Genomic DNA, 14,761 nt, shown 5'->3' with positions numbered 1-14,761 from the left:
CTCGCCTGTGCTCCGGGGAGGAAACAATGAGGAGGTGACCAGCCGCAGAGGTCTGCCCAAGGAAGGATCTGGGCTGGGCTTTATTATAGTACAGGCAGGGTTACCATGGCAACGCAGGGAACAGCATCTGCTGGCTCCGGAGCAGGCAGGAGTTGCACAGATCTATTGGAATGATTCATAGTTTGCATATGTCACGTGGACTTAGTGATTTTAACCCTTCCTGGGGAACGCGGCTCTGCCACGGAACGTCTCGCACAGACACCAGAGGATTCCCACCGGGATGGGGCCACACCTACACCCCGCTCCTGCTGCTCAACGGGCACACGGGCAGTCCCACCTCCTGTACCTGGTTCCTTGTGCCATTCACGGCCTCAAAGAGGACACGTCCCAGTCAGCGACTGTGCTATCGGCACAGGATAATGATTAAGCCAGAGGCTCAAACCAAAGCTGAACAGGTCTGACCACTGGAAGCCGGTTTTTTCCACTTTTCTACACTGTTCCCTGTTGTGAGGAAGGGCTCCATGTCCTTTCCCAGCTCTGCTCCCTCCTCAGCTGCTGGGAGACCACGGTTGGTACCACAAACCCAAAACAACTGAGGGTAATGACACGAGCGCAGGTGTCACCAGCCATGTAATTCCTGGGAACAGCCCACTTGGGCGGACAGCAGGCAGCTTGGGGTTTAAATCAATAAACCTAAGTTTATGATGTAAATTTGGACTTAGAAGTCCAAAGTCAAGACCTGACTAGTTCAGGACCGAGGGTAAAGAGGCAAGACAGGCATGTTGGAAGCTGCTCACTCTCTTGTTTGTTCAAGGGGGTTTGTGGCTGTTGCTTAATTTGCCATACAAAGTACCATGAACTTGCATCACCCTCTGCTCCTCTGAACCATCCAGGAAGAGGATTCAATGGAACAAAGAATTTCTAGATAACATTTGATGCAATGGTTCTTGCGTAAGGTTTATTGTATCAGAAATGTGCCTTGCAGACATGCACGATCCCAAGATGCCCTGAGGAAACAGGGTGCCTTCCCTTTTAATCCCTGCTTTTAGGAGCTCAACTCCACCAAGCTGTAATTTATCTCCAAGAAAAACAGTAGTGACAGAATGTAGCATTCCCTAACTTATTCTTATTTTTGAATGTATTTGTTTTGAACATTCTCAAATTAGTAGCCTCATAAAACCTCTCAGAGATAAAAGAAAATCCAACCAACAGAAAATACTTTTTTCTCCCCCTCAAACAGCTCTTCTCTTAAAGAGCTGCAGGGTTATTTTTGTATGGAAATGGAGATAGTTTTGACCAGAAACCCCAAGAGCTCGGTGTTTCTTAGATTTGTAAAAAAATAGGGAAAAAATTAATTTATCTACCAGAGTTATGGATAATGCTTCACGAACGACAGCGATCCTGCATCCAAGGCTGGAATTTAAGACTTACTGCACATTTTTATGCTGTTAAATCTAAGTGTGATATTTCAAACATCTGCGCCTTTGCAAGTGCAGCTCTGTGCCTGCTGCAGTGCAGGGATTCTGCACGGGGCACTCTGCCATTCCAGAGGGTTTCAGGCTCCATCTGATGTGGGAGCCCCTCAAATAGCAGCCCGAGAGCTCTGCCTGGAGCTGCCATGTGAGTTAGTCAGCAGTTCCTTCACCTCACCAGGATGGGCAGAGCAGAACCCAAATTTAACTCCCCTTCTGGAATATCACCTGGGGCAAACAGGGGGAGAGGCAGAGCCAGGTTTCAGCAAGGCTCCACAGAGCAAGGCACTCCTACAGCTCGCTGCAAGGACTCCTCACATGTGCATGGAACTTGAAGGATCTGAAAAGTCGCTACAGAATATATTCCACTTTTTTATTATACCTCCCCTGAAAAAAGAACGTTATACCAAATATACCATTTTTGCCCTCAGAAGATTGAAAAAGTGCTGATTTGAGTCTTTCTGCAATACTAAATTTAGGATCTTCTGGCACCATGTGAACACACTGCTGGGTATTGAAGCATCTAAATTACTGCTTAGATTTACACCTCAATTAACATCAGGGCAAAACGCTTTAGAGGACAACCAGATGCACCTTCACCATCAAATTCAAATGGCTGGAGATTTTTCCACCACTTCAGCTAAATTTGCAGGGGAGCGGAACAAAATGAGCTTTAGGGTCCCTTCCCTTGGAGACCATGGGCACCTTCCACTAGACCAGTGCTCCAAGCCCTGTCCAACTTGGCCTTGGACATTTCCAGGGATGGAGCAGCCACAGCTTCTCTGGGCAACCTGTGCCAGGGCCTCACCACCCTCACAGGGAAGGATTCTCTAACTGGCCCCCAGCCCAGCAGTCTTGGCTGAGTGAGGGGTTGTTCCTGAACAAGAACAGCACAAAATGATCTTCTGCCCTTGACGAATCCAAGTGATTATCTCACCCTGGGTCTGTCAGGGATCTGCAGCTCCAGAAAACAAGAGCGCACATACACGCAGCTACCCAAACTGCATGACTAATTACCTCAGTATAAATGGGACCTCGTTATTCAAACATCGCTGGATACTTCCATTGTTAACATCTCTTCCACCTACAGCTCAAAAACACAACCCTGCACAAAGACCTAACAACCCTTGTTTCTCCCCTCATTCAGCAGAAAACAAAATTCCATGGTTACATTATATTTTCCAAAAGCCTCTTACAGCTCATTTGGAGCTTCACCTGCTCTCAAATACATGTAATTATGTTAATGACTCTGTGGGATTGGAAGGTCAATTCAAAGAAGGCCTGCAAGCAGCAGAGTACAGAACACAGCCCAGGAGGGGCAGGTGGGACTTGCAGCCTCTTTATGGGTGTGAGTCCTTCCAGCCCATGGGGTTTTCCCTGCCACCAGCTCCATCCCAGCAGCATGGAACTGGGAAGGAAATCCAGTTGAAAACCCAGCAAGACACCTGGGATTAGTTTTCACCTCGACTGGGTCCCCTGAAGGATCCTTTGCCAGCAGAGTAGACGGGACAGAAGGATAGGCAATTTTAATCTGGACTAACTGTGACAACAGTTTCTGCTCTTCCCTTATGGGAACCTCAGTCCAGAACTCACTCTCTGATGGGTTCCTCTTATCACCACCCCCATCATTCCAATCAGCAATTAGCACTAATTCAGGCATTTCCAAAGGGTTTTCTGTGAGGCATCATCCCACCTACAAAGAGCAGGACCCAGCACTTGTGAGGACCATGGGCAGCTCCAGTCCCACCTTGTGACATCCAGTGCTCAGCACCCCTGGGAGCAGAGCCTGCCCTTGTAAGGCTGTCCTGGCCCTGCATTCCACACCAAATCTCCTTCTGCTTCATTAGTAAGAGAACTTAATTTAAACTCTTGTGTTTGACAGGATGGACTATTTAAAGATGCAGCACTGGGCTGGGCTCAGTTGCACAGCTCCAGACTCAATTTTCTTGGGCTCCTCAGACACGACAAACAACCCATGGTTTTACAGGCTCCTTCTTTTTGCCTCTGTGTTCTGTATTTTGCCAACTGAATTGTCACATTCCATGAAGGAGCAGTGAGCATTCCTAACTATGGGCTGAATTTCTCACATGAAACACCCCATCATGAAGATTTTACCACGTCACCTTCAAACTCTTATTTAAAGTAAAAAAGAAATGCCTGGCTGCACATCTGGCACAGAGAGACCAAAGCTCAGCAGGTGGAACAGAGGACCTGGCTCCATGGCAGATACCCACCCATCACTCCAATCCAGGAATTCCCATGAAACTTAACACAGACAAAGACAAAAGGGCTTGGTGATTTTATCTGTTCTGTTTTGTGGGTTTTTTAAAATTTTCATGATGATAACAATAATACAATTCATTGAGATGCCCAGACAGCATCACGTGTAGACAGGCACTCTACAGTCAAAAGAAAAAGGGGAAAAAAACCAAAAGAGAGGAAAAAAGAGTGGAATGGATGGAGTGTTTTAACACACAGACTTTGGACAGAGAAATCTCTTTTGTAACCTGAAATCCCAGGTATCTCAATATTTACACCAAATATTTGATTTTTATTCCTACTTTCATTTTCTACTGAAAATAAGCAAGTCACACTCATGGCCACAGCTCTAATTAATGGTTATTCACAATCTTGGACAACTTGCAGAGAGACCTTGGCATTAAAGGTGTTTTACTTGCACACACCAACTACAAGAGGCTGAAATTCCATTTCCAGACTTTTTCCTTCAATCAGGTAATTTTAAAAGCCTCCAGAGGCCTCGCAAACCAGTGAGCAAGGAGAGACTGTGGAAACAACATGCTCTGCATCAATACTGGTAAAGTTTACACAAGCACACACTGATATGAGAGGCTTTTAAAGTGGGTTCATAAAAGATCCCATCGATGTAGTGCAAGGCTACTTTAAAAATCTTTATTTTAAACAGAGACGAAAAGTCTTAAAAAACAATTTAAATCTGCATTCCTTGTTTTCCTTACAGAAGTACTCTTGTGATAAAGAAAACACATTAATAGTTTTCGTGACTGAACAAATGCTCCACTTACTTGTTTATACCTGCCAGAGTAATTTTTCCATTCTACTGCCATGGTGATCCTTGATAGGATCAGCAAAAACCTGAACTTTCCCATTTTATTTGTAATCAAAAAAGTCAGCTATCCTTTCTCTGCACAGGATTCTGGGCACTTTTGCAGTAGCATGTCATTATTTCAAGATAAATAAAAATTTGTAAATAAAGGTAACTCTGAAATATAATTTTTACTCCAAGTTCTTAAACAATTTAAATACAACTACGACTAATAATTCCAACAACTAAAGCACAACAGTATTTCAGAAAGTGCCAATTCTTTTGTCCCCCAAACTATCCTGAACCTAAGCAAGGCCCAGTTAAACATCCTGAACGTACACAGCTTTTGTGCCCTGAATTGTTTCACTGTAAAACAAAGCTATCAGTGTTAAAGCTGAGGAAACCAGCTAAAAATATACGATGTTGTTTGCAAACTCATGTCCATAATCCTGTAGCACTTCCCCTCCAGCTCAATGGAGGAGGAAAAACTGAAAAAACAGAAACAGGAAATTCCTACAGCACAAATACACTGGAAAGGACCAAACCGATTTTCTTTACATTTGTTTATGTCCAAGGGATTGAGCCAAGCAAAAGATGAATAGTTACAGGTTGTTTTTAATTTGTACAAACAAAAATCCAGGATGAAGATGTCTGCAGTGGATCTCCCTGCACCAGGGAGGAAAAACAAAGTAGTGCCATAGTTAAGGTTCTCCTAGGAAGTCCATCATGGGAACAGCTGCTGCTCCATCACTTGACCCAATGGACATGTTAAGCACAGATAACCACAAAACATCTTCAACCAGGAGAACACGCTGCTCCTGCTCCACACCACCTGCCTGAAGAGATGCCATAGCATTTGTTCTCCTCACTGAGGGTGCTCAGGAAATCTCCAGCTGCTGAAGGCTCAGATCTGACTCACGGAGAACACTCTGAAGGAAGAGCTTTTTTTCATGCAAGGGATTTTCTTCTCCAAAGATCAGTAACAAGGAGCTGCTTCTGAACCCATTCCAGCTGTTCCTGGCGTGATCACAAACTGCCCAAGGCCTGTCTGAACACTGTTCTTCCATCTTCTCCCTACAAAACACTATTCCATGTGTCTTCCACTCACATCAGGCACTGCTTGATGGCAGTAAATTGACCAAACACCAGCTGTAAGTTAATACAATAATTCCTTCACCCATTTTAACCCATTTGATGACGAGAGCAGAGGATTTATTTGCCATGGCTGTGTAACCCTAAGTGCACACACCTTCCTTTACTTCCAGGTCTCTCTGCTCTTACTGCCTCCTCCTCCTCCTCTTCCTCCCAGGCACAGCACAACAGCCCCGTGCTCCCACATCCCCCAGGACATGGACAGCACACAATCCATACTGCCTCCCCTTATGTGCCAGGGATTTATTAGTCTCCACCATGAATCACTAAACCAAATACTACATTCTTCCAAGCTTCATTCAGGCTCCAGATTTTGCTGAAGTTACATTTTAAGAACACCTGTGCCCTGCAGCACAAATCCTGTGGTATCCTGAGGAAAGTCCTCTACAAAAAGCTACTTTCCCCATGCTCAAGTAGCTCCCTAAAAACGCCGTTTCCTTTCAGCGCAGTAAACACGCGCTGGCTGCATGAACAACTCACCACTGCTGAAAAGACAGGAACAATAGTGGGAACTTGGCTGTCTCCCAGCATCAGCAACACGGACAACAGCTTGGGAAAGCAGGAACTGAGTCAAAACAACTTTAGATCAAAATATTAAGAGGGAGGCAGTGAAGTTACCTCTGCTTTGTGTGTATAAATGAGGATTAACAATTCTCTTTAGCCTCGTGCCACAGAATGGCCTGGGTTGAAAGGGACCTTAAAGATCATCCAGTTGCACCTCCTGCCATGGGCAGGGACACCTTCCACTGTCCCAGGTTGCTCCAAGCCCCATCCAACCTGGCCTTAGACACATGCAGGGATGGGCAGCCACAGCTTCTCTGGGCACCCTGTGCCAGGGTCTCACCATCCTCACAGGGAAGAACTTTTTCAGAAGCATATTCACAATTCCAGACTTAAAATAAGGGGAAGGAGAGCAGGCACAGTCAGCCCCACTTCCAGCTGCTCTAAGCCTGGAACGACACAGTCGCTACAAAAAACTTATCACGTCTACAAACGATTACATCTTACTCAATGAAACCCTTATTGCCACAAGTTAACCTAGAATGTGCTATTCCATGTGAGCATTTTATGGTAAATTAAACTTAATACCACACCTCATTAGAACAAACTGCCTTGCACTGAGCATGTGTCCTTGGGCTGGGAGCGGGGATGTGGCTGCGGGCCAGCAGCGCTCCGTGGTGGAACAGCACTCCCTCGTGTTCCCGCTGGGAATGGGGCTCCTCGGCCAGGCTGACCTGTCTGCCTGCTCTCAGCAATGCCACAGACACCACAGCTCCTCTTCTACAGCAGCAGCTGGGAATTGGGGAAATTGCCTTTCCAGATTTTCCTGCGCAAGGACGTCATTTACCCAGGTTCTCCGAAAGGTTACTCGGGTATCTGCTGACACCAGGGGCAGATACACCCGGCCACCACCTGGGTGGGAGGGGTTTTAACTCTTTGGAAGAAACATCCACATCCCCACCACCAAAACCAAATCCCACAAGGGAAGAGCAGCACAGTCAGTCCACAGGGACTTTGCAGAAGTGCAAAGAGAGGGAAGGCACACCACACCTGCACAGAGCCCCCTCCCTCCCTCAGAGCAGGACGACCCCTGCTCGGGGCAGGATGACCATCACCCGTGGTTGCAGGCTGATGGTTTCAGTTTCCTTCCATCACCAACCCAACTCCTCCCACAGTGACACGTCAGGACAGTGGTTATTAACCAGCTGCTGCTTCCTTCAGAGTCACCTGACAAAACATATCAAAACTACTCTTAAAAGGTAGCAACCAAAATCTTGTCAAAACAAACTCTAAATCTTTCTTCTTCCTTAAATACCCCAATTTTCTTTTGATTTTGCAATTGTTCTTTCATGACTGTCAATAAAGAATAAGGTCTTTTTAAACCATCTCAGTGCTGCAGAGGAACGTTTTATTTAAAACAAGCCATTTGCTTTGAGTGCTTTCAGGATGTAGCATTTCTTTGCTGTTTGAAAAATGACAAGTGCCAGCCTGGGAAGAAACAACTCATCAGGACTGGTACCAGCATGGGCAGGAGACGCACCACCACATCCATTCCAGAAGGCCAAACTGAGCTGTGAATCAGAGCAAGAATTGCTGACAACTGAGATGGCCAAGGGCAGGAACAGAACCAACTGAGAGCAGTCCAGTAGTGGTTGTGTCCACCAGGAAGCCAAAAAACTGGTTCTTGGACAACGGGCATTGGAACAGGAAACCCCAGTGCTGTGGCTGCACACCTGGCACAACCAGTCTGACCCTGTGACTGATGCAAGACCACTGAGCTGCACTTAAAGAACTTCCTGTGCAAGCCAGGCCTAAAGACGTCTTGTATCAGCTGCAGCAGAGCTCCTCACCAGCTGGAAAAGGGGTGATGGATACCCCATGCACCCTGGAAAATACTCAAATATATACAAGCTGTGGGAAAAAAAGTTTCACTGGACACAAAGACACTTCTCAGAAACCCAGAGCTGCCACCCACACACAGGATGCAGACATGTGGTGGTCACACCATTGCACACGGACTGGGGCAGACCACAGACCCTGCTGTGCTCAGAAAATACTGTTTGTCACAGTAAGACACATCCTGTCCAAAGATCAGGAGAGCAATCAGCAAGGAATTAGCAGAGAGCTGGCACTGAGTGGGTCCAGTGATGTCCCACAACTCCACCACTGTAGGAGTAAAGCAAATACACAGCAGAGGAGATGCAACCCATCAGTAACTCCATAGAGTAGCTTTAAAAGCAGATTTTTGCTATAATATTGTTTAATTAAGAGTTGTAGCTTCTTCAGGTACATGTGCCTAATGAATAAGGCATCTTAGCTCCCCAAGACAGATTAAATAACACTTGACAACCAACCCCAACATCTCTGGTTACTCCTGACTGTAAGTAGAGATAAGTATCCCCTTAGTAGCCTCCAGCTGCAACAGCAGCACAAAAAGTGACAGAAGGCACAATTGTGTATGTCCCTTAAATTTCTTTTAACATCATGAATATCACAACTGTCATTCCAACATTTTCTTGCAGTAAATCAGGAAGTGTGCATGAATTAAAGTGCCTAAGGAATTGTCCAAGACCTCTAAAAGACAATGTACACCCAGAAGATACAACAATCTGTTCTGTTACAGCCTAGAACTGCACAATACCGGAGCCCACCATCCCAGGCATCTTCTGGACTGATCCAAAGTTTGGGTTGGTTTGGGATTTTTCCCTGGCCTTATGGAAAATCCCATGTCAAAGCAAGAGCAGGGAGAGAGCTCTTTCACACTTCTCACACTGACAAACCACGAAGAACATCCACCCCCTCATCACACTAATGACTAATTTTTTAGTTTGCAATTTAAAGGAAGCTTGTCTCTTAAAAATACAGCTGGTCAAAAAAAACCTTAATTAATGTCCAAGCACTTCCATGTTTCACACTACTACAGTCTCCAACAGCAAAAGGTTTTTAATAAAATGCCCAGTTCCTCAAGCACAGTTTTCTCTCCCAGCAGCAAGAAATTTGCAGTGGGCAATCTCACCTCACAACTGATCAAAGGACATACAGGCAAGGATTGTAAAATTAAACACAAAATGAGGGGAGGAAACTCTTTGCTACAGTTTTAAAACATAGAAGCAAACAGCTAACATGAAAAGGTTTGGTGTCAGTGCTGATTACACGCTGAATTGACAGCTGAAAAAATTAAGATCAATGCAAACTACAACAAGCAAATGAAAACTGATCTTTGATGAGTACAGGAGAAATTAAAGCATTAATTAATTAGTTCAAAGCAATACCGTATTTATTCATAAAGGCTTTCTAGCTCAAATGTGATGGTTTCAGACACACAGCAGTCCCTGTGCAAAGCTGGCAGGGCAGCACAGTCAGAGCCTGCTAAAAAGAGCTTTTCATGACAGACAGCCCTGAGGAGTGCTGGAAGAGGAAGTGCTCACCGAGACATCGAAACCCATGAAGAGGCAAATTAAAAACAAGTAAGGAACTGTAAAATCACACACTTCTAAAGCCATGGGCACAGCTGTTTTCCTAGAATAGCAGGCAGTGGCTGTACCAGCAGCAGGGCAGGAGGGTCCTGGGGCAGCAGCTCTGGAGCCAGGGAGAGCTTTTACACAAAGAGGGAAGAATATTCCTAATTCACACTAAACTAAACTACAACTCCCATGGCTCGGTATAAACAAGGAAGAAATGCTGATTCCTAAAAGGGTTTTCCAAGGCACATTCGGGTAGTCTACAGCTTTAAGTATTAGAGATAAAACAGCCTTTCTCACCCAAAATAAATCCCCAGTTTCATGTTACTACTCAGAAAGGAACTGCTGAGGAAAGCCTTCAGCATACATGAACACTCCCAGGATTTCTGCAAGCAGTGGAAACAGCCAGCTCTGGGAGAGCACACTGACATTCCAGAGCACACTTACCCACAGATACTGCAGGAACTTCAGCAGACGTGGACAGTAATAATACTCCATTTTTCACAGCTCCCAGTTAACGCCAACCCATCCCTGTTCCAGGCAGCTCCCGGCTCTCCCCGCCTCCAGCACCAGTTAAAAGCAGAGTGGAGCAATTAAAAGCACCATGAATAATGTACCGAGTGTGTCTGGCCCCACGTCACCACGAGCTGGGGCTCCTCAGGAGCAGTCGCTGAGCTACCGGCAGCACGTGACTTAACCACTTGTTATTGAGCAGCCCACTGCTCCCAACTCCGTAATCTCGAGTGGGTTAGGCTGGAATTAGTGACAGGACTTTGGGTTTTGCAGTAAAGGCCCTCCAGAAGGAAAAGGAAGCTCTAAATCCCCTCGGTTACGAAATGCTCTGAACGCCGGCGGGGCTGCTCGCTGACCTTGTTTTTGGTGATGTACAGGAAAGACAAAAATTCACACATGTAACAAGAGGAGCTGCTGTTTTTATGTTTTCTGAATATAAAAATGTCTTTTGTGAACGAGAAGAAATAGACACAACCAAGTGGCTTTTTATACACCCCTGGAATGTTCCCAGGGAACGAAAACTGCCAAAAAAGGAAGAAAGCCCAGGCAGAGCTTTACCCACCCCCGGGTCGTCCTCCTCGGGCTGGGTCTAAAATAGAGAGTGGTGGAGTTGTTGGACATCAGCAGTGGGTGGTTTGTGAACAGCAAAAATGGGAATTGTAACACAGCTTTTTTTATTTATGTCCTTTTTTTGATAGGAAAAGGAAAGATAAGTGACAGGACTCATCCAGGCAGGGCCCCTACACCCCGTCCCCTCCCAGCACTGCTGCAGCTCTCACTCTTCCCAGGGAGGGGACAAGGTGGAGGTGACACAAAACAGCTTCCAAGATGCTGCAGCCTCCTCTCCTTGAAATTTTGGTACTTTAAGGAAACTACCCCTCACTTTTCTAATCATCACCTATGAATTCCAGTAGAGCTAATAAGGTATTTTGATCTTCTCCCAGGTTGAGTCAGTTTTTGGGGTAGCAGAACAACTCAAGAAGGAACAAACTCCAATATTAGAGGCTGTACACAATCCAGAAAAAGAGAAGGTGTGGTTTTCAGTGGGCAGGAGACAGCCCCTGTCATGGGCAGAACTGAAAACAACTGGTGAACTGTGACAAGCCAAACCATAAATTCATCTGCACATATTTATAAAATATTTATCTTCTCTCCCTTGCACTTCATTTCCAAGATATTTTAAGAGTCAGCTCATGATTTTCTTCAACAAACCCTTCTCCACCCACACATCACAGTCTCATATGAATGCATCTTTCTGTGGAGACCATTAGAGAGATTTTCCTCCCTAAAGGACAAAAAACCCCCGGAGTTTAATAAAAAAAAATAAATACTATGTTGAGAGCCTTCAAAATAATTCCTGCCTACACCAGTTCTAGTAGCAGTGCTCTGTTCCAACTCCCCAAAGCAGCAGTTTGGGTTATAACCCACAGCTGCACTAAAGCTGCTCCATTTCCAGCTGAAGGTGCAGCTCCTCCAGCCCCACGGCACAACCACAGTTACTTCATTTGGAGGATGAGTCCCAGCACACATTCCTCAGGTCTTAATTCCCAACATCCTTATCAGTCTGGATGACTCAATCAGGAATCCAGGCTTGTGACCCTACGTCAGCTCTGACGGAATCACACAATTTATGGAAACATCTCCAGAGCTCCGTGGTCGCCCCTGGATGTGCAGGTGTGGGGCCTTCCCGGGCAGCACCGGGTGGGAACAGCCCCATGTCCCCATGTTGGGGCTGTTCCCACTTGGAACCAGCCCAGAGAGGGTTTGGTTGCACACCTGTCCCTTCACCTGCATTCCAGGTCTGAAGGAAAAGATCCCTACAAGAGCCCAAGTTCCTGAGCCTGCTGCAGGCTCTGAGATTTGCAGCTGAGTTGGTGGGAAAAACCCCTTGCTGTCCAAAGCACAAAACTTCATTTTTATACCTACTTTGTGCTGCAGCAGAGCTAAAAGAGAGGGAAGTACCAGCCATAGCAAAACCACAGATGATGACAGTCTAGCAGTGATGCTGGAATCTTTATAAAAGCCTTACTCTGTTTTTTTAATCAATACAAACTCAAAATAGCTAAACAGTGCTATCTAGGTGAGTGTTAAAATCTCCCAAGTATCATCCTTTCCAATTTCAAACACCAATCCCATACTGCCACTTGTATTTTGCAATGGTTTGATTTCAAAGTCATCCTATGTAATGTTAATTACAAGCAGATTCTCTGGAATATAATCACAAAGAAATTACTTCTCCAGAGGTAAAATGATACTACTGCACCTTGCTTCCATTTGGAACTGTGTTTATTCATAAGAACCTAGTTCATCAGCTGTCCTGGAAAATGCCACTCAAGCAGTTGTTTATTACCACAGACAGATGTGGAATAATGCAACGAATGGATATTCTTGTAAATTCATTTGTCAGATATAAAAGGGTATCAATATCAGTTCCTCACGCTGCTTTAGTGGTGAATGTGAATCGAAGGGAATCGTTTCTTCTACAACAAGACTTGTCACTTTGAGCACCAAGTCTCACTTGAACAATACCAATATCCTCACTGACCAGGAATATGGACTGGAGAATATTTTTTGTCACTATGCCACAAGGAAAAACAAGTAACTTCCCAACTCCACAGACCAGAAACCACCCAAAGCAAAGAGCAGCACGATGTTACGTTACCGTCTACTCCCCCTTTACAGCTGCACCAAGGGAAACACAAACTGCGTTTGCATTCCGAGGAAATACGGGATTTAACTGTTCCTCCCGTGGCTCTTTCCTGACCCCTCGTGTCTGTCCAGCTCACACAGCTCAGATGTGTCTCCAGCAGAGGGGAGTGTTGGAACGCGCTGACAGAACTGCGACTCCGCACCCAAAGTCTGTGTTTTCTCCAAAGAAAACAAAGGCAGAGCCTTGGTGCAGAAGAAATAGTTTGGTTTTACATAATCCTCTGCAGTACCTGTGTGGCGATTTGGAAAACATCAGTGTGGTGAGTTTTCCACCTCCTGAGCACAGGTGAAAGTCCCTTCTATGCACACACACTTCCCTTACTCACACTTTACACCCAGGAGGACCAGGCTGCCCTTTGGCTCCCATGGCACTGCACAACAAACACACCCCGAGGAGCCTTTCCAAAGCAACACAAAGGAGCAGAGCACTCGGATCCTACTGAATTCCACACATGTGAGTTTTCTCTTTTCATGGAACGGGTTCCACCTTTCCCACCTTCCTTTCCTGTCTCAGACTACGCTCGGTGAAGTTGAAGGATTATTCTGAGTAACCTCTCAATTAACAACGAAGCTGGAGAATAACAGTTGTATTTATCTGAGTACAGCACCCAAACAGTTCCTTTTTCCCAGCACTACTTCCCACTGCCCTTCTGTCCCACATTTCCTACCTGGCCAACACCACCTTTACATATTTGCACCGTAAGCTGATGGCACATAACTTTTAGGGGTTGGATAAATGCCCATTCTGTCAATAACCCAAATTCCCCAAGATGAACCTGAAGTCCATGTTAAGAATGGGAAAGACAAAGGGACATTAGTCCTTGGATACCTTCCATGAAGCTTAAAGACTAGAACTGAAGGACAATCTGAGCCCATTTCCATAACTCCAATTAGGAAACTTGTTTATAAAGTCCTTACAGGTTTAGGTGCTCTCTTTTTCTTTGCTAGAAGAAAAAAAAACCCACTGAGTTTCTTTTCTTTTTTATATTTTTGTGTGTTCTCTGCTAAAGGGCTGCAGCAGCAGTGAGCCATGACAGAACAGGGCAGAGCAGCACCTCACTGCAGAGTGTGCTGCCAGAGACAGGACCAGGGAGGTGTCACCTTGGGACAGTCTGTGGGACAACATCCTTCAGTCTCCACTTTCCAAATCCTTTATTTCCCTCAGAAAAAGTTGATATTTCATTTACTGTATGTCTTTTGGAACATCCAGACCTTTGTTTTGTATTTCAGAACAACAGCTGGATATAGGATGCTATTTCACAACATAAAAGTTCTCTGAGAGCTAAAGTCAGGATATCCTTCTGAAACTAGGAGAACAGCACCCAACAACTTCAAGCAGGAATTCACCCCAACAGTTTGTGTGGTTAGAGACAAATCAAACCACCCAAAATGTCAGCTGTGATCCTTCACAGAAACACTTCTCTGTGTGTTGCCTACAGAAAGAAAATTAAACCCATCATTTCTCAGGCCGGGACACAGCTCTATTTGTCTGCACAAGCTCAGAAAACAACAAAAACCATAATGCTCTAGAGCCATCTTGAGTTCAGGATGAAAATTCTTCACTCAGAAAGCAAACTGAACAAGCTGCAAGGCTGAGGCTTTGTGTTGGAAGCTTTGGCAGGGAGCAGTGGGGTGGAATCCCAGGGAGGGGCAGCCTCGCCAGTTCAACCCCCCAGCAAGCGCTTCTCTGCTTGGCACACACATCCTTCTGCCACAGCCCTTTGCAAAAAGGAAAACAGAGCTGCAGCTCCCTGATCCCTCCCCAAACCCCTCCTCCAGGGTCACATACCATCCCAAAATCTGCTCTTCTCTCCTTGTAGAAACTGTGGCGGCTCCTCTGCGCAGACACCGAGGAGAAGTCTGTTCCCTCTGTTTTGTCTGAGCTCTGCTTG

General features: G+C 45.6%; 1 protein-coding gene across 8 annotated transcripts in view; it reads right to left on the bottom strand.

The window, feature by feature from the left end:
• The window catches only part of KIAA1671 (KIAA1671 ortholog), a 65,570-nt gene that overhangs the window by 22,736 nt on the left and 28,073 nt on the right, over positions 1-14,761 (bottom strand). For 6 of the 8 annotated variants that reach the window (XR_001862201.1, XR_001862198.1, XR_001862200.1 and 3 more), the window contains one exon: positions 14,659-14,761. Coding sequence is in view for 2 of the 8 variants with exons in the window: in XM_017734905.1 (XP_017590394.1) it covers positions 10,095-10,145 (51 nt within the window). In the remaining 6 variants the exon portion in view is untranslated. Of the gene's footprint in view, positions 1-10,094; positions 10,409-14,658 lie in introns of those variants that run through there. The other 2 variants (XM_017734905.1, XM_017734907.1) reach the window with 2 other exon arrangements.

The sequence above is a fragment of the Corvus brachyrhynchos genome, unplaced genomic scaffold (genome assembly GCF_000691975.1).
Source record: "Corvus brachyrhynchos isolate BGI_N302 unplaced genomic scaffold, ASM69197v1 scaffold114, whole genome shotgun sequence".
NCBI lineage: Eukaryota > Metazoa > Chordata > Aves > Passeriformes > Corvidae > Corvus > Corvus brachyrhynchos.
Note: the sequence above shows the minus strand (reverse complement) of the source record. Positions and strands in the feature narration are given on the sequence as shown.